At 38.0% G+C, this 24,017-nt stretch overlaps 1 protein-coding gene across 1 annotated transcript in view; it reads left to right on the top strand.

The window, feature by feature from the left end:
• Positions 1–319: 319 nt before the first annotated feature.
• CEP85L (centrosomal protein 85 like) overlaps positions 320–24,017 on the top strand; it is a 173,712-nt gene continuing 150,014 nt past the window's right edge. The window contains exons 1-2 of the mRNA XM_030316238.1: positions 320–479; positions 18,935–19,096. Of these exons, the coding sequence (XP_030172098.1) occupies positions 407–479; positions 18,935–19,096 (235 nt within the window). The 5' untranslated portion in view covers positions 320–406. The remainder of the gene's footprint in view (positions 480–18,934; positions 19,097–24,017) is intronic.

Raw genomic sequence — 24,017 nt, 5'->3', positions numbered from 1 at the left:
CCCCTGGCAGGCCCCGCCCCCACCCTGCCCGGCTCCGGCTCCGGCTCTGCCGGCGGAGGGGGCGGAGAGAAGCCGCAGCTGCAACTTCGCCTGGAGGCTCTGATCCTAGCCTGGGCTCAGCCGGGGACCCAGCCGCCGTCACTGCGGAGCCGCCCGCTTCCTCGGCCCGGGCCTCAGCGCAGCGGGCTCGGCCATGGCAGCCGCCGCCGCCGGCGCCGCGGCGAATCTGGCCCCTGCGCTCGCCGCCAGTCGCTGAGCAGCCGTTAACCAGACCGCCCGCCCGCCCTCCTGCTGGTGCCTCCGCGGCCCCAGGTTCCGCACAAGTTTCCGCCGCCGAAGAAGCAGGAGGCGAAGGCGGGGGAGGACGGACTAGGGGAGTCGTACGCCCCCGGCCCTCCCGCCCGCTATGTGGGGGCGCTTCCTGGCCCCGGAGGCCGGCGGCCGGGACAGCCCCGGCGGAGCCCGCAGTCTCCCGGCGGGTAAGTAACGGGACAGTCCCTCCCCCGCGGCTGGTGTGGGGGTCGCGGCCGACCGCGACGCCTCGGGACCCTGCCGCCGTTCCCTTCCCTTCTCAGGCCTGCCTTCCCCCCCCCCCCCCGCCCCAGGCCGCCTCCCCGACGCCGCCGCGCGCCCGCCCGCCCCGTTTCCTCCCGGCTGCCGACACCCCGGCACCGCGGGCTGACATCTGGCGGGCCGCGTCCCCGGTCCCGTCCGCCCCTGCATCGCGCGGCCGGGCGTCCAGCCCGCTCCTCCTCGGGCCGCAGCCCCGGCGCCCCAACTTCAAGCTCGCCAGGGCCTCCTCTGGTTGCGCTTTGTTGTCCGGCCTCCTCCCTTTTCCCTCGTGGGGTGTGTGGCCGACGTGGATAACGGGGCTCACGGGGACCCGAGCGGGAAGGTCGCTGCGACCGTGCTGCGGCGGCGGCTTGGGGCGCGCCTGGGAGGGCCGGGGTCTGCTGCGCCCACGCCCGCAGCTGCTACTTGGGGCGTTTTGGGGCGGGAGGAGGTTGCTGGTGATGCCATCTCCTCCATAAGTGATCCCCGAGGGGACTTCAGCCCCTCAGTGAAACCTGGTCACCTCCCCGCAGCTCTCTCTGGCGTCAGGGGAGGACACGTCCTGCATGAGCCAATCGATCTCTGAGCGGCGGGGGTGTTAATGCGTTTGCCTCTCCCTGGCCCCTTCAGGGAAAATTTGGAGATTGCCGCGTTCTCTGTGTGAAGGGAGCGGTTTGTGTCGGACAGCCATTTCATGCCTGCATCGCTCAGAAGTTGTGTGGGAGCCACCAGATTGGGATAAATCCTCCCCTAATTTGGGATGAAAAAGATAAGGCTTAAAAAAAAAATAAGGCTTGGGTTGCCTGTGACAAGTTGTCTGACCCTGACGATTCCCCAAGACACTTTAATTGGATCTTGAACCCTTTGAGAAGCTGAAAGTTATATAGGCCTTTTATCCAGAAAAAAATTGCCATATGTACAGACGTAAAATTTTTTCCTCCAATTTTAGGTGGTTCTCGAACTCCTAAGTAACCTTGTTCCACAAAATGTTTTGAGTTCCACTTGTAACTGACATTTTTGTATACATTTTTAAAGCTATTTGCAAAACAAAAACCGTAGAAGCAGCATGTGGAAGTGAGAATTTTTTTCTGGTAGCATTTTCTGCTCTTTAAAGTATACCAGGCACAGTTGCTATTAAAATTTCAAATAATGTAATTCTATGATAGTTTAGAAATTTGTGATGTGTTTTTCTTTTTTAGACGTATAATTTTACTAGTTATTGGGGGACTGTAATTGACAAGTAGGAATTGTATATATACTTAAGGTGTCCAACTTGATGTTTTGATGTATGTATATGTATGCATTGTGAAATGATTTCCACAATCAAGCTATTTAACATACTCATCACCTCATAGAGTTACAATATTTGTGTGTGTGTGGTGAGAACACTTAAGATTTATCCTCTTAGCAAGTCTCAAGCATATTGCACGGTATCAAGTGTAGTCACCATACTGTACTTTATTCGAGACATATGTAAATTTTTAAATCCAGAGTTAAATTTAAAATCATTCTCTTAAATTTGGTTCTGCAACACTTGTAGCAATAATGGAACTTACTGTAGGCATGGATTTAGTTAAAAAAATGTAAATGGGAATTATCTTCTCTAAGATGTATACTATTTATCCTAATAAGGGGAGAGTGCAGTTGAGAGGTTTCCGATGCTTACTGACTACTAGAAATACTACAGTCACAGTTAACTTCAGTAAGCGAGAAGACAACTTCATTATCCCTAGGGATTGGAGGGAGTGGTTTCAATTTATCTGTACCTGTCAAGAGCCATCTGTAGTGTCTTTGTAACCTAACCTCTTGAAAGAGATTTGTAATAATAACATGTTTGGAGATATAATGTCACCCAAGCATTGTATCCATTTTTCCATTGTTTTCCATGAGGAAGAAAACCTCATAGTGAGCAGAAGTTAAGCAACTGAAGGAAGGACTTTGAGGTTGTATTGCAGGCCCTAGACCTTTGCTGTAACAAAGAATATAGTGGAAGGAGATAATTTATAAACAGTACCCAGGTTGAAGGAATTTGGACAGGATATCTTTACAAAGCATATATTTTATCATATTTTGACAGTGATAAGCCATTGGTAAGTCAGGACATGCCTTTCCAATAAATTTTTTTTTCAGCGATATGCCGAGAGTGAATTACTTTTACAGTAATAGTGATGTACTTTTTGCTATGCTTCTTTATTCTTTTTTTTAAAAAAATGTTTTTTAATGTTCATCTATTTTCGAGAGAGAGGGAGAGCAGGGGAGGGGCAGAAGGAGAGGGAGACACAGAATCTGAAGCAGGCAACAGGCTCTGAGCTGTCAGCACAGAGCCTGACGCGGGGCTCAACCCGTGAACCGTGAGATCATGACCTGAGCTGGTCAGACACTTAACTGCCTGAGCCACCCCGGTGCCCCAATGCTTTATTCTTGAGCAAATAAGTATTTAAAATTATTTTTTAGTTAATTTTATAAAGTTATACCTTAGATGAAAAACTTACATGTAGTTTCTTTTACAAACGAACAGATGGTGAAGGTCAAGATAATGACCTCTGAGATGCTTTATGCAGGGATTTCTTTTCCTTTCTGAGAATTTGAAGAAAATTTATATTTTTGAAATAATGTTCAGTATATCTTTTGACCAACTTGAGCAATTTTAGAATTTTGTGAAAACAAAGAGTTGTTTTCTGATTATATTTGTCAGCAATCATTTTATTCCTGAAGGCCAATATGAAACCAGGGATAAGTAAATAATTTCTGGTATTGAAATGAGTTTACTATTTCATTATGTGGGTTAATTCTAGGTATCCTAAAACTGATTTGTTTATAGAAATATGTAACTGGACTAAAGAGAAAATCAGTGGTAATGTAGAATCAGCTGAAAATATTGAAGGTAACTTTTTTTTAAGGTAATGGTAGTAAAATCAAATAGGAACAATAACAAGTGTGGTTTGGAGAATACTGAACTTTTGACCTTTGCTTTGGGATTTAATTTTGTTTTGGTACCTACAGTTTTTCAGCTTTATAGAGTAAACGTTTATAAATGTAAATAATATGAACATGTTCATATATTTCCATACAAAGAACACCCCCCTTTCCCCCTTTTGTGTTGGCAAGTATGGTTAGATGGCTAATTTTATTTTGAGAGAAAGCATAAGTTGGGGGGTGGGGGGAGAGAATCCCAAGCAGGCTACACACGGTCTGTGGAGACTCTGATGCCAGGCTTAGACTCCTCGTGAGATCATGACCTGAGCCGAAGTTGGACGCTTAACTGAGCCACCCAGTTGCCCGTTGAAAGCTAATTTTAAATAGAAGAAGTGATATGTCTTTATGTATTTGATTGAATGCATTTGAGAATACCTTGCTGTTCAAAATGTATAATCAGAGGGAGAGGGAAAGGGAGAGAGACTCTTAAGCGGGCTCCGTGCCCTTCCTGGAGCCCAAAGCAGGGCTCCATCTCACAACAGGAAGATCATGGCCTGAGCCTAAATTAAGTCTGACACTTAACCAACTAAGCCATCCAGGTGCCCCTTTCTTTCCTTTATGTTTTAAAAATCTAGTATGATATAGTGGTATTTTGAGTACTTTTGTCTAGTTATACCGAATTTGATTCATTTTATAAATTATACTTTAAAAATATTAATATATTCAACCCTTACAACATTTGGGGGCAGGATATGATAGTTTTAAAGTATGCTAAAATGTGAAAACATGAGATCTGGAGAAATGTCAGTGCCTTGAGCTTGAAATCTTCTTCCTAGTTGATGCATTGCCATAAGGTGTTTAGTGATGTCATAATGATAGTAGTGATAACTGGTATGCTTACACCAGATACTGAGGTATTGTTCTGTGGTTCTGAATTAGATGGATCTAAAAGTACTGTGGTAACAATGAAACGTAACTCTTTTGCCTGAACTCATTTGGACATGTTCTATTATAATAAGCTTTAGGGGGTGAGGGGCGAATCTTAATTTTAGTAATGACTGTGGTGAAATGAACTTGATTAGTAATTGGAACTTGATCATTTCTTGGCTTGAATGGAGCTGGTAAATTAATCTGAGGCCAGGGAATAAATGGTGAGTTGACAACCACTATTGCCATGTTGTGAATATTTTTGCATGTTGAGAACAGAAAAATTTTAGAGTCATGATTTTTCTGATTGGATGAAATGTTTGTATGCATATTCTGAGAAAATGGTGATGACGTGAAGAGTCCTAGATAGTATTTTACTGAGTGATGGCTTAATTAGTGGGAACTAATGTGTAAAATGTGCATTAAAAAATGAAGAATGTCATCATCTAGATAACTTCCAAAGCTGCAGTGAGATACTAATTATTATTACTACCTTAAGCATGTTCCTATTTTACACTGCCAAAATAATATTCTGAAAAGTAGAATTTATCATATAAAGTATTCATTTTAAGAATGGAAATGATCTGGGTGCCTGGGTGGCTCAGTCCCTTGAGCCTCTGACTTCAGCTCAGGTCATGATCACTCTGAGTTTGAGCCCCGCATCAGACTCTGTGCTGACAGCTGGGAGCCTAGAACCTGCTTCGGATTCTGTGTCTCCCTCTCTTTCTGCCCCTCCCCCACTAACACTGTCTCTCTCCCTCTCTGTCTCTCTCTCTCTCTCTCTCAAAATAAACATTAAAAAATTTAAAAAAAAGAATGGAAATGGTCAACATAAAAAGAACGTCAAATAGCTTTTCATACTAATATCTTCTACTTTCTATTTTTCTTTAATTATAAAAATCCATTGTTATTACCTAGTATAGTGGTTGGCACATAATACGTACTTGGCAAATGTTTGTGAGTCATTCTTTGAATAAATATTGTGTAATAGGCATTGTACTAGTCTGTAGCAATACATCACTGAACAAGAAAGATAAGGTCCCAGCTCTCAGGGAGCTTACATTCTAGTGGGGACGAAGCTGTCTGTAAGTAAACCAACAACAAGAGAGTTCACCTGGTAAGTACTGTGAAAACAGGGAAACTGGGTGAGATGGCAAAGGTTGAGTAGAGCTGCTTTGGATCGGCTGGTCAGGGAAGGCCTTTCTAAGGAGGTAACGTTGAGCTGAGGCCAGAATGATAAGGAGCCAGACGTGAGGGGAGGAGTGTTCAGGCACAGGGCACAGACACAGCTCCAAGGTAGAAATGAGTTTGGGGAGTCTGAAGAATATCAAGAGCCAGTGAATCTGGAGCATGGAGATCAGGAATGTGAGGTGAGGGAGCCCAGATAATGTAAGGCATTGTAGGAAGTTTGGGTTCTGTTCCTTGTGAGGGGAATCTAGATATAAAAAGGGTAGGAGAGATGACCGTTCATTTATTCATTCACTGGGGAGTGCCTACGTTGAGGCAGACACTCTTCTAGCATTGGGGAAACAGTAGACATTCTCTGTCCTTGGTGTTTATGGATCACTCCTGGCTGTTCTGTGGGGAAAAATTCTGGAGGGTTGGGGGAAAGAAGAGCAGTAGGGAAGCCAGTTAATAGCATACTGCAGTTAATAGGTTACGTACAATAGATGGTCTGGGATCACAGTGGTAAGATTGGATTTGGGGAGAAGAGAATGGGTTTGGAATATACTTGAGAAAGCTGGGAGGATTTACCAATGGTTTGGAGATGACAAAGGAGTTGACATAAATGACATAAATGATATCTTAGTTTTGGTTTCAGAAATTTTGTTTGGTGGTGCTATTTCCTGAGGTGGGGGGAAGAGAGAGGAAGGCAAATAAAATCAAGAGTTCTTGTTTTGGCCACACTTTTTTAGAGGTTGCAGGCACCGTGTTGAGTCAAGCTCAGTGGAGAGATGGGAGAGGTGGAGGTAGGCATTTTGAGAGATGTCTGTGTATAAATGGTGTTTAAAGGTGTTCACATGGAGCGAATATAGAGAATACAGCAGAGGATCAAGCTCTGGGGCATTTAATGTTTCCTGTCAGGGAGAGGAAGAGGAACAATCCAAAGAAACTGAGAGGGAGCAGCCGGTGAGTTAGGAATAAAACCACAGAGTGTGATATTCTAGAAGAGAGGAGGCTGAGGGGAGGAGTAATCACTAAAGTCTTGTGGTTCCAAGAGGTCATATAAAATCAGTCAGAATAGATCAGTGGCCCTGGCCAGTTTCCATGAGAGACTGTTAAAAATTTAAAAATTGGCCAGGATTAGAGATCTAATCCATTCAATTCTTTTTTTTCTTTTTTTCTTTTTAATGTTTATTTTTGAGAGAGAGAAAGTGCGCCTGCAGAGGGGCAGAGAGTGGGAAACAGGAACCCGAGTTGGCTTTGCACTGACAGCAGAAAACCCTACGCGGGGTGCGAACTCACAAAGCAAGAGATCTTGATCTGAGCCCGAATTTACGAACTGAGAGATTATGACCTGAGCTGAAGTCGGACACCCAACCCACTGAGACACCCAGGCGCCCCTCCACTCAATTCTTTATTGCATGGAGATTGATACATAAATGCTAAATAAAATCTTGAATTGCTTTCTCCTTACTACTTCTCAAGCTAGGGTGACCGATGGTCTGGGTTTGCCTGGGACATTCAGTTTCAAGACTAGGGGAGGGGAAGTGTCTCCTGGGATGCCTTACATTGAACAGTGGCTAAACCTTGACTCAAGGACATCTCAAAGAGTGTAAGTGTTCTTCCCACCAGAGTAGATTTTCTGTCAGGGGACCAGACTTTGGTATTTAGTTTTATTTCATGCTTTGGCCTGAGAATCTGCCTCAAAATAGTAACTCTCTATTTTTGTTTCTTCTGTGATAAATGGTTTTAAGACTTCATTACATGGTGCTAAAATAATTGAAGTCATTGATAAGATTTTAAATTACTTTAAAGAATGAGTTTAAGATCAGGACCTTTGTTCTATACCTTTTCTGTGTAGTAGATGTCTAGTGAATAAACTTGATTACTTTATTGATGCTACTTTTCATTACTAAAATTCAGAGTTAGAGATGAACGGTAGTTCTTAGTTATCCTGCTGGAGAATGGGATGAAATATTTGGGCTAAATTTGGTGTAAAGTTCAAAGTTTTCTACAAGGTGGTTACGTTGTAGACAGATTGTGTGTTTTTTGACTGTAAGAAATATATGTTGCCTTCCCATGACATTACAGAAGCTTTTTTGAAGCTTTCTGAGTAGTACTGAGCATAACATCTTATTTTAGGAATGATGTACTGAAAACTTTGACTAGAAATTAAGTTCTTTAATTTTGGGGAGATATGTATTAATTTTCTCAAAACTTTAATTTGAAATGTTTTAGAACTAAAGTTTTGTTTCAGTTTTGGCACTTAAATGTGTTGTGTGTGGCACTTAGGTTCCTAAGTATGAGTAAACAAAAAGCTAATTGAGAAATAATTAGCCTACTCAGCTTTCTTTGGAGGTTAATGGCTACATAAATTAAAAGTAGCATTTATTAGGTCTGACAGTTTAGGAAAATTTATTTTGATTGGGATTTTTATTTTCTCCTGGATGTTGTTGATCCTTCTAAGTTTTGGCATAATTTGCTACCATGGAGAATATTTTTTCTAGTGGTACTATGAAATAGTTACAGTGAGAGACAAAGGTGGGCCTCTGGAATACTGCTTGGTATACTTTGTCCACATTTGTAGTGGTTTTATTAAAAACTTCATTTTTTACCAGTGTGTAAACTGAAACAAAGGCTTATGAGAGAGTAAATTAAATGTGGTCCTCATTCCAGATGGCTGCCAATATACTTTTTTTGAATACAGCATTTCAAGTAACCAGAAGATAAGCTAGGACTTTCACCTGTTTACATATTGACATCAACATGCATGTAATTTTTGTCATAGGAGGAGATAGACTTGTCTGTGTTGTTTGCTGCCCTAACCCTCTTGAATTCCTTGCTTTGTATAATGAGTACTTGGCATATTTATTGGTTTGAATTCATATTTTTTGTGTGAAAGGCAAGCCACTTATTTATCTGGTGTCTTCTTAATTGAGGTAATTTTAATCTCAGCCTGAACCAGTGAAAACTCTTCCTTGTTATGGTAGAATTGAGAATAAGGAAATTTCAGAATTGCATTGAAGGAATGTAGTCTTATACCTTTTGCGGTAATGTGTTTAAAATTATTCATAGTAGTTAATGAACTTCCCTATTTATGTTTAAGAAAGCAAAGAATACTAGTTTTTGATTACTTAAAATTCAGTTTTAATTTACATTCCCACCAACAGTGCACAAGGGTTCCCTTTTCTCCACATCCTTGCAATATTTGTTATTTCTTGTCTTTTTGATAATAGCCATTCTAATGGGTGTGAGGTAGTATCTCATTATGCTTTTGATTTTCATTTTCCTAATGGTAAGTGATGTTGATGTTGACACCTTTTCATGTACCTGTAGGCTATTTTTATATCTTTTTTGGAAGAATACCTATTCAGGTCCTCAGCCCATTTAAAAAATCTGATTTGTTGTTATTGCTGTTGCTGTTGAGTTTTATGAGTTTCTTATATATTTTGGATATTAACTCCCTATCAGATACATAGTTTGGAAATACTTTTTCCCCGTTCTATATGTTGCCTTTTCATTTTGTTGATAGTTTCCTTTGCTGCATAGAAGCTTTTTAGTTTAATGTAGTCCCACTTGTTCATTTTTGCTTATGTTGCCTTTGCTTTTGGTGTCCAATCCCCCCCCCCCCCAAAAAAAAAAACATTGTCAAGATTGATGTCAGGGAGTTTACTCTCCGTTTTCTTCTAGGAGTTTCATGGTTTTGGGTCTTGTGTTCAAGTTTTTAACCCATTTTGAGTTGATCTTTCTGTATGGTATGAAGATAGGGGCTCAGTTTTATTCTTTGGCATGTGGCTGCCCAGTTTTCTCAGCATCATGTATTGAAAGAGATCATCATTTTCCCATTGTATATTCTTGGCTCCTTTGTAGTAAATTAATATACCCTATATGTGTGGGCTTGTGTCTGGGCCTTTTTTTTTTTTATGTTTATTTATTTATTTTTGAGAGAGAGAGAGAGTGAGTGAGCAGGGGAGGGGCAGAGAGAGAGGGAGAGAGAGAATCCGAAGCAGGCTCCATAGTCTCAGCACAGAGCCCGAAGCGGGGCTCGAACTCAAGAACTGTGAGATGATGACCTGAGCCGAAACCAGGAGTTGGACACTTAACTGACTGAGCCATCCAGGTGCTCCTAATTCTGGGCCCTTTATTTTGTTCCATTGATTTGTGTGTTTGTTTTTATGCCTGGCACTTTAGAAACAATATTTTTTCATATTTATTCAGTTATCACAAAAACCCTATAAGAGAGGTACTCTAATTTGTTTTCTCTTTTTACATGTGAAGAAACAGAGGTACAGTTTAGGTAAATGACTTACTCAAGGTCTCACTGCTAATAAGAGGTGGAATAGAGCTTGAGTCCAGGCAGCCTGGTTTCACAGTCCATTCTTTACCACTAAGCTACACTGTTATTTCTGTAATAAAAGAAAAAAATTAGGACTATTAGAGTCAGTTACCCTAGAGACAAACAGTACTCAGATGGACTGGAGGATGGCAATGAAGAACATAAATATTGTTATTTTAAGTGTCCTTCATTTTAGCTAGATATTCTCCAGTGTAGTTTGAGGTTTTTTTCTCAGTGTGTATGTGTGGTTACTATTAATGTGAATGCTTTTTTATGTTTTAATGTTCTTTTTAATTTTTTGTGACTTGTGTTTTTTGGCCCTAGGAGGTTGTTTTCTCATATTTATTAGGTATTTTAGCCATCATCCCCTCAAACCACTTATAATTATTATTTTTTTTAGCTGTTTCGGAAAATATTTACTGATCTTTAGGAACTTAAATGCAGACTAGCTCAAGGGATAGTTAAAAATCTGGATTTTAAAATAGACAACAAGCCCCCCCCACCCCTATTTAATCCTTTTTCTAAAAGGAAGAATATTTTTTAGATCTAATTATAATGTTTCCAGAATTTTAATTTTATACCATGAACATTTATTTGGTACCCTGGAGCTCTGTGTTAGAGACTAAAAAAAAAAAAAAAAAAAAAAGAAAAAAAAGGTGTCTTTCACTGTTCTTAGTTTGTTGAGGGAGAAGAAAGTCCTACACAAATGGGTTAATACAATTTAGTAAATCCCGTTCTGGAATTTTGAGTGATATATTGGGAGAGCACAAACTAGTAGTTATTGAATGCCACTGAATACCTCTTGGAGGAGTCAGAAGACAGTTAGAACAAGATTCTGAACTGGGACTTTTAAAGAAGGTAGAGAAGGAAAAGAGCATGGAGTTGTTAAGGAACCTCGACTGTCTGGAGGCAGTGATTAAGTGTGTGTGGCTAGAGAGTGTTTGTAGGGCAGCTGGCATAAGGGAGGTAGGGGTTGCAAAGGATTAGAAAATGGGGCTGTAATTGGTGAAGAAGTTTGCCAAACTTAAGTAGTTTGCAGGAAGGAACCTACAGATGTATATAAGCAAGAGAATGACAAATGTACTTCATTCTCAGAAGAGAACTCTGGTAGTAGGGTCGAGATAGCTTGGGTGGAATTACTTGCAGCAGTCCAGGCAAAATATATGATCTGTGACGGTGGACATCTAATTCAGTCTAGTATTTTCAAAATGGACTGAACAGTTTTAGAAACTGATTACTCTTAAGTGTTTAAGGAATAGCTTTTTTGTTGTGTTCTCTGGATTTATTCCTTTTTAACTTAGTTGTATGTTGATTTCTACTGATAGTATTGGGGCAGTTGAAGGCCACTTTGTGTAAAAGTACTTTGTACTTGTTAACATTTCAGAGGTGTTAAAAGGTGAGACATGTGCATCTTATGTCATACAAGGGTAAGTGTGCTTTGATATTTTCTGTTTTGTTTTATTTTATGTAAAATGGTTGGTCTCAATCCACTGATAACCTGCATTTTGAGAAACACTGCAGTTTGTGTTCATGATTTGTATTCAGCTTTTTATGTAAAAATAAATATGCTTTGTCAGTGGTGTTATTTTAATTTTCTTCTGACTTAAAGTTGTCATTAAAAAAATTAAGAGGCACCTGGGTGGCTCAGTTGGTTGAGTTTATGACTCTTACTTTTGGCTCAGCTTATGTTCCCAAGGTCGTGGGATCAAGCCCTGCATTTGGCTCTGTGCTGAGTGTTGGAGTCTGCTTTCGATTCCTGCCCCCCGACCCCCGTCTCCCTCTGCCCCTCTCCGCCACTCACACGCTTTCTCTCTCTAAATTAAAAAAAAATTCAGTAAGATTGGTCGCTATTCTAAATGCAGAAAATTATAGGTATATCAACATATTGTGGAAGACTTGATACTGTATGCATTTTTGCTTCCAATTAAAAAAGTGCTTCAGAGAGAAAATGTAACAATAGGTTACCTCTTCATTTGATGCTAACCTTCTTATATTTCCAGTGTGATACATATTAATAATTTTAAGTAAGTTTTTCCCACGCATTCAGTATTCTATTTAAAAGAATTGAAATTCATGTTAAAAAATTTAAAATACCATTTCCAAAGAGAAGTTCCAGTGTACAAAGGTACTTCTGTCTTTGTTCTGGAGAAAACTGATTTTACAGTCAGTTATTCAATTGCTGTAATATGATAGGACCTAGGTAAGACTTTATTGTCAGAGATCCCTGAGCCTCATTGTAATTTTTTTTTTTAAAAGTCCATAGCATGTACCTAGAAATTGAGTAGTTCCCATTTCAGTAGCAGAGTTTTACAACTATAGTGTAAGATAGTTTTCCTTATTATATCCCCTGGTAAGCATATTTCCCTTCTAGTGCTTAACTACTTTGTGCTTCTGGATTGACTTGAATAGAGACAAGACATGGCATTCTCCTCAGAATGAATGAATTCAATCTAAATTAAAGATTAGAATGTTGTTTTATTCATGACATTTGTTAATTATTTTCAGTGTTCTAGGCATATAATATAAATTTTTTTTTTTAAAGAAGTACAGTTGAACCTTGAACAATGCAGGAGTTAGGGGCACCAGTCCCCTGTGCAGTTGAAAATCTGTGTAAATCTTTTGACTCTCAAAAACTTAACTACAATAGCTTGCTGTTGACTGGGAAGCTTTACTGATAACATAAACAGCTGATTAACACATATTTTATATGTTATATGTATTATATACTGTATTTTTACAATAAAGTAAGGTAAAGAAAGCATTACTAAAATCATAAGAGAAAATACATTTGCAGTACTACACTATGTTTGTCAGTACCATAAGTTTATATCATCTGTGTATAAGATGAATTGTCAGTATCTATATCAATATTGTCTTAAATGGTACAAGTCTGTGTAGGTGTTGTATGTGTTAACTAACACTAGACACCAAAAATGAAAAGATAACCTGAAAAACACATTCATATATTACAGGTATACACAACAAGTCATGCATTGAAAGTGAAGAAGCAGTAATATGATTGTCCCACAGTAGCCTAGCCTATACACTAATGAATGAGTCATTGTAACATTTTAATGGCATACAGAATTATAGTCATATTCATAATATATTATTGGAAACTGTTAGATTTTTAAAAAAACACTTACGTGTGGTAGGCTGATATGCAGTTTTTTTCAATGACGAGAGAGAGGGGCATACTATATGGTAATGTAATTCTTTGAAAGCAAAGTTATAAAACAGTAAGAAAACCAACACATTATTAATTTTGTATTAAATATTACTCATTTTATGCCTATGTGAAGATAGGCTATCCACTACCATACAGGTTTTGCGCAGGATATTATACATGGTGAATACTTAGGTGGTGATGATGATGATGATGGCATAAAAACATCTCACACAGTTCTTGCCTTACAGTTACTGGATTTTCATGCAAAGACATACATACAACAGGTAAATTTTTTAACTGTATGGCATGATGATTATTTCTATTCATTAAGTGGAAGTGGATCATCATAAAGGTCTTCATCTGTGTTGTGTTTCATGTTGAATGGGGAGGAGAAGGAAAAAAAGGAGGGTCTTGCTTTCTCAGGAGTAGTAGAGGTGGAGGAGGTGAAAGGGAAGACAGTAGAGGCAAGCAAACTTGGTATAACTTTACATAAATACATCATAATTTTGGTCTGACTTTTTCGCTTTCTCAAAAATGTTTCTATACAGTACAAGTGACTTTTCTACCATTTGCCTTAGTTTTAGTGCTTGTATCATGGAAAGGCCATGTTGTAAAAGAAGTCAAAGCAGTCTTGAGTAATCAGAACCGTTCTGCCTGATTGTTTAATGGCAGTTTGTTTTCTGACAATGCTTCTATGTCGTCTTTTTCGTTGTCTGGCATTGGTTTAGAAGCACTCATCTCTATCAAACCATCTTCTGTTAATTTCTCTGTTGTGGTATCTATTTGCTTTTGAATTTCCTCAAGACCCGTATCTTGAAAGCCTTAATTTCCCACCTATTTTGCCATATCCACATCTGTTTCGCGATTCCTTTGACTGGCTCTGTCGTTAATCCTGTGAAGTTATGTGTAACATCTTGACACTGTTTTCTCCAGCAGGAATTTATTGTTTCAGGGTCGATGGCTTTCACAGCTTTTTCTGTAACGATGTTGGTATCTTAAATGGTGTAATCCTTCCAGACTTTTATGATATCCTCTCTTTTGGGGTTCTCTTCCATAATGTTTTCAGTGCTTTCCATAGGGAACCATGCAAAATGAATCTTAAAGGTCCTTATGACCTCTTGATCTAGAGGCTGAATTACAGACCTTGTATTAGGGACAGGTAAGCCACTTTGATATCTTTGGTGTTCAACTCATAAGGTTCTAGGTGGTCAGGGGCATTGTCCAATACCAAAAGGGCTTTGAAAAGCAATCCCTTACTGGCAAGGTACTTCCTGACTTCAGGGACAAAGCATCAGTGGAACCAGTCTAGAAAAAGCGTTCTTGTTCAGCCTGTTCTACAACCAAAAGTCTGGCTGCTGATGGTTACCTTCTTCCTTCAAGGCCTGGGGGTTAGCAGCTTTACAGACAAGGACAGTCCTGATCATACACCTGACTGCATTTGCACAAAACAGTAGAGTCAGCTATCCCTTCCTGCATTAAATTTGGTGCTCGTTCCTCTTCCTTACTAATAAATATCCTTTGTGGAAATTTTTTTCCAGAGTAGGATACATTTGTCTGCCGTTCAGGCAGATATCCTTTCTCGTCAGTGATTTTTGTAATGGTGTTTGGGAGCTCCTCTGCTGCCTCTTGGTCTCAGAAGCTGCTTCTCCTGTTATCTTGACATCTTTAAAGCCAAACTTCTTTCTCAAATTATCAAACCATCCTGTGCTGGTATTAAATTCTTCAGTTTTATATCCTTCACCTTCCTTTGCCTTAAGTTGTCATGTACTGTAATGAGACTTTGCTTTTTCTCAAATCAATCTAGAGTCTATAGGTAGGCCATTCTTATGGCGTTTTGCACCCACCTACAAGCTGTATTTTCAAATCAAGAAAAAAAAAATTCATAAAGTTTCCCATATTTTTGCTCTCCTGCTGGTGTAGCTGCAGCAACAGCTTTGCAAATTTCCTTTTCTTTCTTTCTTTCTTTCTTTCTTTCTTTCTTTCTTTCTTTCTTTCTTTCTTTCTTTCTTTCTTTCTTTCACAATGGTCTTGATATTGGATTCATTTATCTAGAAATAGAAAGCAACTGGGGCGCCTGGGTGGCGCAGTCGGTTAAGCGTCCGACTTCAGCCAGGTCACGATCTCGCGGTCCGGGAGTTCGAGCCCCGCGTCGGGCTCTGGGCTGATGGCTCAGAGCCTGGAGCCTGTTTCCGATTCTGTGTCTCCCTCTCTCTCTGCCCCTCCCCCGTTCATGCTCTGTCTCTCTCTGTCCCAAAAATAAATAAACGTTGAAAAAAAAAATTAAAAAAAAAGAAATAGAAAGCAACTATATGTACTCAAACGGTAGTACATATCAAGCATTCACCTTTTTCTTTCTAATGTCCTGACTTTTCTGCTTCTTGGGAGCATTTCTAGCATCACCGGTGATACTTCATATGGGCCGCATGGCGTTGAAAGTTTATGTTATTGCACAAAACATGAACTATGAAAACTATGTGAGATCCATGAGAGATCAGTTTATTGTGCTACACATACTAGAGATGATTACCTTCACATGGCTTTTTATTTTTTTTTATTTTATTTTTTTTTACATTTATTTATTTTTGAGACAGAGAGAGACAGAGCATGAACGGGGGGAGGGCCAGAGAGAGAGGGAGACACAGAATCTGAAGCAGGCTCCAGTCTCTGAGCTGTCAGCACAGAGCCCGATGCGGGGCTCGAACTCACGGACCGTGAGATCGTGACCTGAGCGAAGTCGGACGCTCAACCGACTGAGCCACCCAGGCGCCCCCACATGGCTTTTTAAATGGATGCTCTTAACAAGTGAGTTCACTGCAATAGCAACAAGTGGCTGTAAAATCATTACAGCAGTATACTGTCTACTACAGTTAATTTTATGCAGTTATGATTTATTATTACATCTTTGCATTTATTTACATTTCTCTTTGAATGGCACCATGTATGTTGTGGAAGTGTTTATGTAAGTTCTGATAAATTGTAACTTTTTGTAATAAGATTTTTATATATTTTATGGGAGTAAATGATAAAATAGGACTAGCATCTACATATATTTTATGTGTTCATGACAAACCTAACTTTTTCTTAAGTTTTTTGTTATTTCTAGGCTACTTGGTGTGTCTGCAAGTTTTTTCATACTGTCACAAATCTCCAGGAAGTTTTCTGATATGTTTACTTAAAAAATTCCACATATAAGGGGAGTCGCTCAGTTCAAACCCATTGTTGTTCAAGGAACAACTATAATTTTAAAAATCTAAACCTTTATTTTTTAATTTCTCGGTTAGTAAGATTGGACATTGTTTCATATCTTTATTTGGCATTTACATGTACTCCCAGCCTATTTATGCTATTTGCTGGGTATTTCTGAAAAATATTTCTCCAATAGGTTTGCATATGGGAGAGAAAGTAGTGGACTGGTTACCCTTTTTGATAATGGTTTAGACAGGACTTTGAGTTCATATACAGGGGATATTACCTGAGGAGCCGATTGAAGCAACCATTTTGGTATAGATTATAGGCAGATCAGAGAACAGGCCTGGTTACAGAATACTTTCACTTGGTGCTTTTATAGGTGAGTAATTAATTAAGTGAATTAAAGTAAGTCCCATTCAGAGAGAGGTCTGGAACCTACAGAGTTTTAAGTGGTTGTTCTGGACATCAAAGCTTGTAGAGGTGTCTCTGGTCAATATTTTAAATTTTTAGTTAGTTTAAATGTATATGGTTTTCAAGGCTACTTATTTGTTTTGTTTTATTTTTTTTTTTCAACGTTTATTTATTTTTGGGACAGAGAGAGACAGAGCATGAACGGGGGAGGGGCAGAGAGAGAGGGAGACACAGAATCGGAAACAGGCTCCAGGCTCTGAGCCATCAGCCCAGAGCCTGACGCGGGGCTCGAACTCCCGGACCGCGAGATCGTGACCTGGCTGAAGTCGGACGCTTAACCGACTGCGCCACCCAGGCGCCCCTACTTATTTGTTTTATATATCTATGAAACCAAAACATTTAATTTATAAATTACATGTAAATAGAAATTCAAACTAATATTAACATGACATAATGTTTTATTAAAACTAAAGATTTAATGTTGGAATTAATATTGGTAGAAACCAGCTTCAGTTCTGGTTTTATTATTAATCTATTTATGAATTTTGATTTTTTAATATTAATATAAAGAATGGCTATCCTGAAGGTGTGGTAAAATGATTTAATTCATTTTATGGACATGTTTATCTTTCTGTGATCCTTATGTTGAAATCTAAAAACTTTATTTTTTCTAAAGGCTACTAAAGGGCACTTGGGTGCCAGTTTCAATACTGTGCCAGTTGTAATTCTGTGAAGATGTCTTGTTTCATATCATGATAAGTGCCCCATGTGTTATTTGCTCTTTACTTAGAAGTAGCTGTACTCGTGAACATGAAACACAAATGTGGGCATTAAAATTACTCAGATCATCTGTAATGTGCTTATTAATTTTTTAAGGATGCATTGAAATGAAAGCCCCAAATTCTTATATAGAACTTGTTAACTTCCACAAGTCTTCAGGCTCCAATTTGAGAATCACTGTGTTAGCCATTCATAAAGATATGTGCTTCTATAGCTTTTATATAAAATTCAACAGATTCAAAATTGCTCTTTCAGATCATACTAACTTTTGTAAACTAGTAATAAATAGTTCACAGACTGGTACTGGTTCACAGATATACTTTGTGTGGCATTGTAATGGATACTAATTAATGAAGTATGCAGAAAAGTAAAATGAAGGATGAAACCACAAAAGGCAAATAAAAATTAAAAATGGAAAAGATAAGTAAAAATAAAGACTGGGAGAACATTGAAAAGTGATGTTAGCTAAAAAATAAAGATTTAATATAACTCAAGGGAAAATAGAGCAGAGAGCCAAGATGTTATGGTGTTTAACTTTTACCAAAATGTAACTAAAGAAATAAATACGCGATAATTTTAAATGTTAAGTGATAAGTATGTAATAGAAAAAAAAAAAGATTTATTTTCCATTAGCATATTGCACTTAAATTATCATGCGGTATGATTCAATTAGGCTTTCCCTGGACCTCCATTCTCAGCTAATGCCTCTGTGTGGAATGATAGATGCCTGCATATCAAATATTCCAGAGCAGAGTGCTGGCATTTATAGACAGATAGATAGATTTGACATTTTATTTTATTTTATTTTTTTATTTTTAATTTTAGACTGTGAGCGGGGTATCGGGGTAGAGGAAGAGAGAGAGAATCCTAAGTAGGTGCCACGCTCAGTACAAAGCCACATGTGAGGCTTGATCCCACCACCCTGGGATTGTGACCTGAGCTGAAATCGAGTCAGATGCTCAATTGACTGAGCCACCCAGGCATCCCGATTTGACATTTTATTTTATTATTTTTTTTAATGTTTATTTATTTTTGAGAGAGAGCATGAGTGGGAGAGGGGCAGAGAGAGGGAGACAGAGAATTTGAAGCAGGCTCTGTGCTAATTGCACAAAACTCAAAGTGGGGCTCCAGCTGACAAAGTATGAGCAGAAGTAGGATGCTCAACCAACTGAGCCACCCAAACACCCCCTGATTTGAAAGTTTTAACAAGGCAGCAGTACGTGTTTAATTAAAAGTTAAATACCTGTAAGGGGAAATCAGAGTCCTTCAGCAGAGGAAGCTGCTAAATCAGCATTGAATTTTTAGGTGTATGATATGTAAGTTTATTTGATGAATCTTAGATATCACTGATCTATTTTAATTATTTGGGACAAAAAATAACCTTTTTTTTTTCTTTTTTTAGTTTATGTGTATTTTTTCTAAGGTCAAAAAAGATCTGTCTACTCATAGACATTGTAAATATGCTAACATTTGCATACTTTCCTTTGTAGGCCCAGATTATTCCTCATCAGCATGGTTACCTGGTAATGAGTCATTGTGGCAGGCCACAGCTGTTCCATCCAACCATCGAAATAATCATATCAGGAGACATAGTATAACTTCTGACAGTGGTGACACCGGCATTGGAACTTCTTGTTCTGACAGCGTGGAAGGTGAGCGGAAATTCTGAGTGTTTAGACATGAGCCTTCAGAATGGTTGTCATTGAGAACATTTAAGGGATGTATTTCGTTGTTTATAAGAAATTATAAAGTAGTGTTTGAATATTTAATAATGTTCAGTGTTGTTATATATCAAAATTCTTTCTCTGATCATATTAGTTTTTCCCTCATTCACTTTTAAACTATTTATTTTGAGATAATTGTAGATTCACATCCAATTTTAAGAGATAGTGCAGAGATTTTATGCATTCTTTATTCAGTACCTCCAACCCCCACCCATGGTAATATCTTGCAAAACTCTACACTATGGTATCACAACCAGGATATTGATACAGTCAAAATACAGAACATTTCTATCACTGCAGTGTATACTTCGTGTTGCTCATGCTCCCCCATCTCCCTTAACTCTTGGAATCCACTAATCTATTCTCTATTTTTATAACTTTTTCATTTCAAGAATGCTGTATAAGAGGAATCATACAGTATGTAACCCTTTAATTTTTTTTTTTTTTTACGATTCATTCAGGTTGTTGTGTATGTCAATAGTTTATTGCTAAGTAGTATTTGGCATTGGTGGCATTAGATAGACCACATTTTGCTTCACCATTTACCCACTGAAAGATACTTTTCAGTTTCAACTATTGGGAATAAAGCTGCTATAAGCATTCATGTGCAGGTTTTGGTATAAACATATGTCTTCATTTCTCTGTGGTAAACATTTAGGAATGAAGTTGCTGGTTGTATGGAAGTTGTATGTTTAGTTTTTAAAGAAATTGTCACACTGTTTTTCAGAGTGATTATTTCATTTCCATTTCATGGATCATCGTGAAGGATCTAGTTTTTTCTTCATTCTAGCTAGTATTGGTGGTTTTTTTTAAGTATTTTTCTTTTAATATTTTTTAATGTTTTTTTATATTAAATATCATTTATTGTCAAATTGGTTTCCATACAATACCCAGTGCTCATCCCAACAGGTGCCCTCCTCAATGCCCATCACTCACTTTCCCCTCTCCCCAACCCCCATCAACCCTCAGTTTGCTCTCAGTATTTAAGAGTCTCTTATGGTTTGCCTGTTTTATTTACTTTTGAGAGAGAGAGAGAGAGAGAGAGAGAGAGCGCGTGCGCGCAAATGGGGGAGGGGCAAAGAAAGAGGAAGATACAGAATTTGAAGCAGGCTCCAGACTCTGAGCTGTTAGCACAGAGCTTGACATGGGGCTCGAACCCACGAACCATGAGATCATGACCTGGGCTGAAGTCAGACACAACTGACTGAGCCGCCCAAGTGCCCTGCATTGGGCAAAAAAAATGAACTTGAATCTTAGTTGTACGAAAAGATTAAGTCACCATGTTTCAGTTTTCAACATCTTGTACATTCTAAGACAGGTTTGACCCTTGTCTGGCTCCAAAGAGGTAACCTCTAAACTCTTGGAATATCCTGCTTAATAAGACTGTCTTTGTTTACCTGGGGACCTTGGTTTTCAACCTTGGTGGTTTTTAAATTCTGGCCTTTCTGATGAGAATGTAGTGGTATCACTGTGGTTTTAATTTTCACTTCCTTCAAGATTAATAATGTTGGACAATTTCTTCACATGCTTATTTTCCAACTCTATTCTCTTTGTTGGTATGTTTCTTCATGTCTTTTGCCCATGTTTTAATCAGATTATTTCCTTTATTTTACTGTTGAGTTTTGAGAGTTCTTTATGTATTTCGGATACTAACCCTTTGTTGGCTATATGGTTTGCAAATATATTCTTCCACTCTGTAGCTTGTCTTTTTATTCTCTAAAAGTGTCTTTTGCATAAACATAAAATTGGATGTTTAGTGTGGTTTTTTTCTATATGGATTTTGCTTATAGGGTCAAGTCTAAGAACTCTTTGCCTAGTCCCAGATCTTGAAGATATTCTCTTAATTTTTTTCTTAAATTTTTATCATTTTTTTCTTTTCCATTTAATTCCATGATCCATTTTTGAGTTAAATTTTTATAAAGTAAGTATGTTTGGGTGTCTCCAAGACCACCCTTCATACCAGTGATTTGCTTTAAGGAATCACAGAACTCAGAAGAGCTGTCATACTAATGGAATCAGCCTTAGAGAAAGAAGCAAAGGGCAGGATCTAGGAGACACTAGGCCCAAACTTGCATTGTCTTCTCCCAGTGGAATTGTGTCTGCTTAATTCTCCCAGCAGTGATTTGTGACAGCACATACAGAGTTTTGCTAACCAGGCAAGTTCCACCCAAGCCTTGGTGTCCAGGATTTTATTATGGTTTGGTTATGTTGGCATGGTTGACTCCATGTGTGGATTATCTCACTCTGTAGTCCTTGAGAGGTCAAGCTGGTATCACATGATTCAAGCCTTCCACCATAAATCGCATTATTAGCATAGACCATATGAAGCAACCCAAGGTCCCCAGGTAAACAAAGACACTCTTATTAAGCAGGATATTCTAAGGGTTTATAGGTTACCTCTTTGGAGCCAGACAAGGGTCAAACCTGTCTTAGAATGTACAAGATGTTGAAAACCGAAACATGGTGACTTAATCTTTTCGTACAACTAAGATTGAAGTTCATGTTCTCTGCCCAATAAGTCTTGAAATTGGGTAGAATAATTATTCCCATTTTATTCTTTTTCAAAACAGTTTTTGCTATCTTCATTCCTTTGCTTTTATATATGTTTTAATAATTTTGTCTATATGTACCAAAAATTTTGCTGAGAATTTTATAGGAATTTTGTTATCTATATATCACCTTGGGCAGAATTGACATATTTACTCTCTTCAGTTTTCTAGTCCATTAACGTGGTATAGTTCTCCATTTATTTAGATTTTAACTTTACTCACCAATGTTGTACATGTTTTGTTAGATTTATACCTGAATATTTCATTTTTTATTTTTTTTTTGAGTGATTGTCAGTGGCATTGTATTTCCAATTTTGGTGTCCATATGTTGTTATTACAATAGAAGTAAAGTTGATTTTTGTATATTTATTTTGTGACATTGCTGAACTCACTCTTTAGTTCTACGAGGTTTTTTTTTTTTTGGTAGATTTCTTGGGATTTACTCTATGCACAATCATGCCATTAGTAAATAGGGATTTTCTTCCTTTCCAATCTATATGCCTTTTATTTCCTTTCCTTCACTTATTGCAGTGACCAGACCATCCAGAACAGTGTTGAAGATGAGTAGTAGGACTAGACGTTCTTGTCTTTTTCCTGATCTTACAGATAAAGTGCTTAGTCTTCCAGTGTTAAGTAGCTGTGTAACAACTGTTAGTTGTAGGTTTTTCGTAGATGCCATTTATCAGTTTGAGGAAGTTTCCCTCAAATTGCTGAGATTTTTTTTTTTTTAATGAATGGGTATTAGATTTTGCAAATGCTTTGTCTATATCACTTGATAAATGATATTCTTCTTTAGCTTGTTGATATGGTGGCAAGTTTTATTGCTTGATTTTTCAAATGGTGAGCCAGCTTTCCATCCCTGGAATAAACTTCACTTGGTCATAATGTATAATTCTTTACATATATTGCTGAATTCTATTTGTATTTTGTTAAGGAATTTTTCTGTGTATCCATAGAGATATTTGTCTGTAGTTTTCTTTTTTGAAGGAACTGTCTTATCCTGTTTTGATGTCAGGATAATACTAGCTTTATAAAATGAATTGGAAAATATTCTCTCCTATTTTCTGGAAGAGAAATGTATGGAATGATATTCTGTAGATGTTTGGTAGCACTCTTCAGTGAAGTAATCTGAGCCTAGAGATTTCTTTTTTCATAGTTTTAAAATCATGAATTCAGTTTCCTTAATAGTTATAGGGTTATTCAAATTATCTCTTTGAAATTGAATAAATTATGATAGTACCTGCTCAACCCCAAGGGAAGTGGTCTGTTTTGTCTTAGTTGTCAAATTTATGTGTATAGAGTTGTTCATAGCTTTTCCTTATTATCTCTTGATGTCTGCAGCCTCTGTAGTGATACCCCTTGTTCCATTTCTGGTATTGTTAATTTGTGTTATCTTTTCTTTTTTCTTTTTTAGTCTTGGTAGCAATTTGTCGGTTTTATTGATCTTTTCAAAGGATCAGTTCTTTCTTTCATTAATTCAGTTCAGTGATTTCTGCTATTTATTAATTTATTTCCTTTTGCTTTGGGTTTATTTTACTTCTTTTCTAAATTTTTAAGGTGGGAGATTAATCTGGTTAGTGATTTGAAACTTTCCCTCTTTTAGATGTATGCATTTGGTGCTATAATTTTTTCTGAGTACTGTTTTGGCTTTGTCCCACAAATTTTGATATGCTGTGTTCTCATTTAGTTTATTGTATTTTCTTAATTTACCTTGAGACTTCCTTTTGACCTTAGTTATTTAGTAGTATGTTGTTTAGTTTCAAAGTGTTTGGTGTTTTCTGCCATCTTTTTCTTATTAATTCAAGTTTGATTGCATTGTGGTCAGAAACATCTGATTTCAATTCTTTTAAATTTTTTGAGGTTTCTTTTAGGTCTTAGCATATGTTTATTTTGTATATCTTCTGTGGGCACTTGAAAAGAATGTGTATTTTGTTGTTGTTGGGTTAAATGTTCTATAAATATTGATTAGGTCATGTTGGTAGTGGTGTTTTTTTCTATATCTTTGATTTTCTATGAAGCTATTCAGCCAGTTGTTGAGAGAGCGGATTTTTAAAGTCTCAACTATAATTGTGGATTTGTATACTTTGGTTGGTTCTTTAAATTTTTGTTTCATATATTGTAGCTCTGGTGCTTGGTGAATATACATTTAGGATTTCTGTGTTTTCTTGGTGGATTGGCCCTTTTGTCATTATATAGTAATCCTGTCTCTGGTAATTTTTTTGTACTGAAGTCTGCTTTATCTGATATTTATATAGCTGCTGTGGCTTTCCTTTGATTAATGTTTAAATGGTAAATGCTTT

The sequence above is a fragment of the Lynx canadensis genome, chromosome B2 (assembly GCF_007474595.2).
Source record: "Lynx canadensis isolate LIC74 chromosome B2, mLynCan4.pri.v2, whole genome shotgun sequence".
In the NCBI taxonomy this organism is placed as follows: Eukaryota; Metazoa; Chordata; class Mammalia; order Carnivora; family Felidae; genus Lynx; species Lynx canadensis.
Note: the sequence above shows the minus strand (reverse complement) of the source record. Positions and strands in the feature narration are given on the sequence as shown.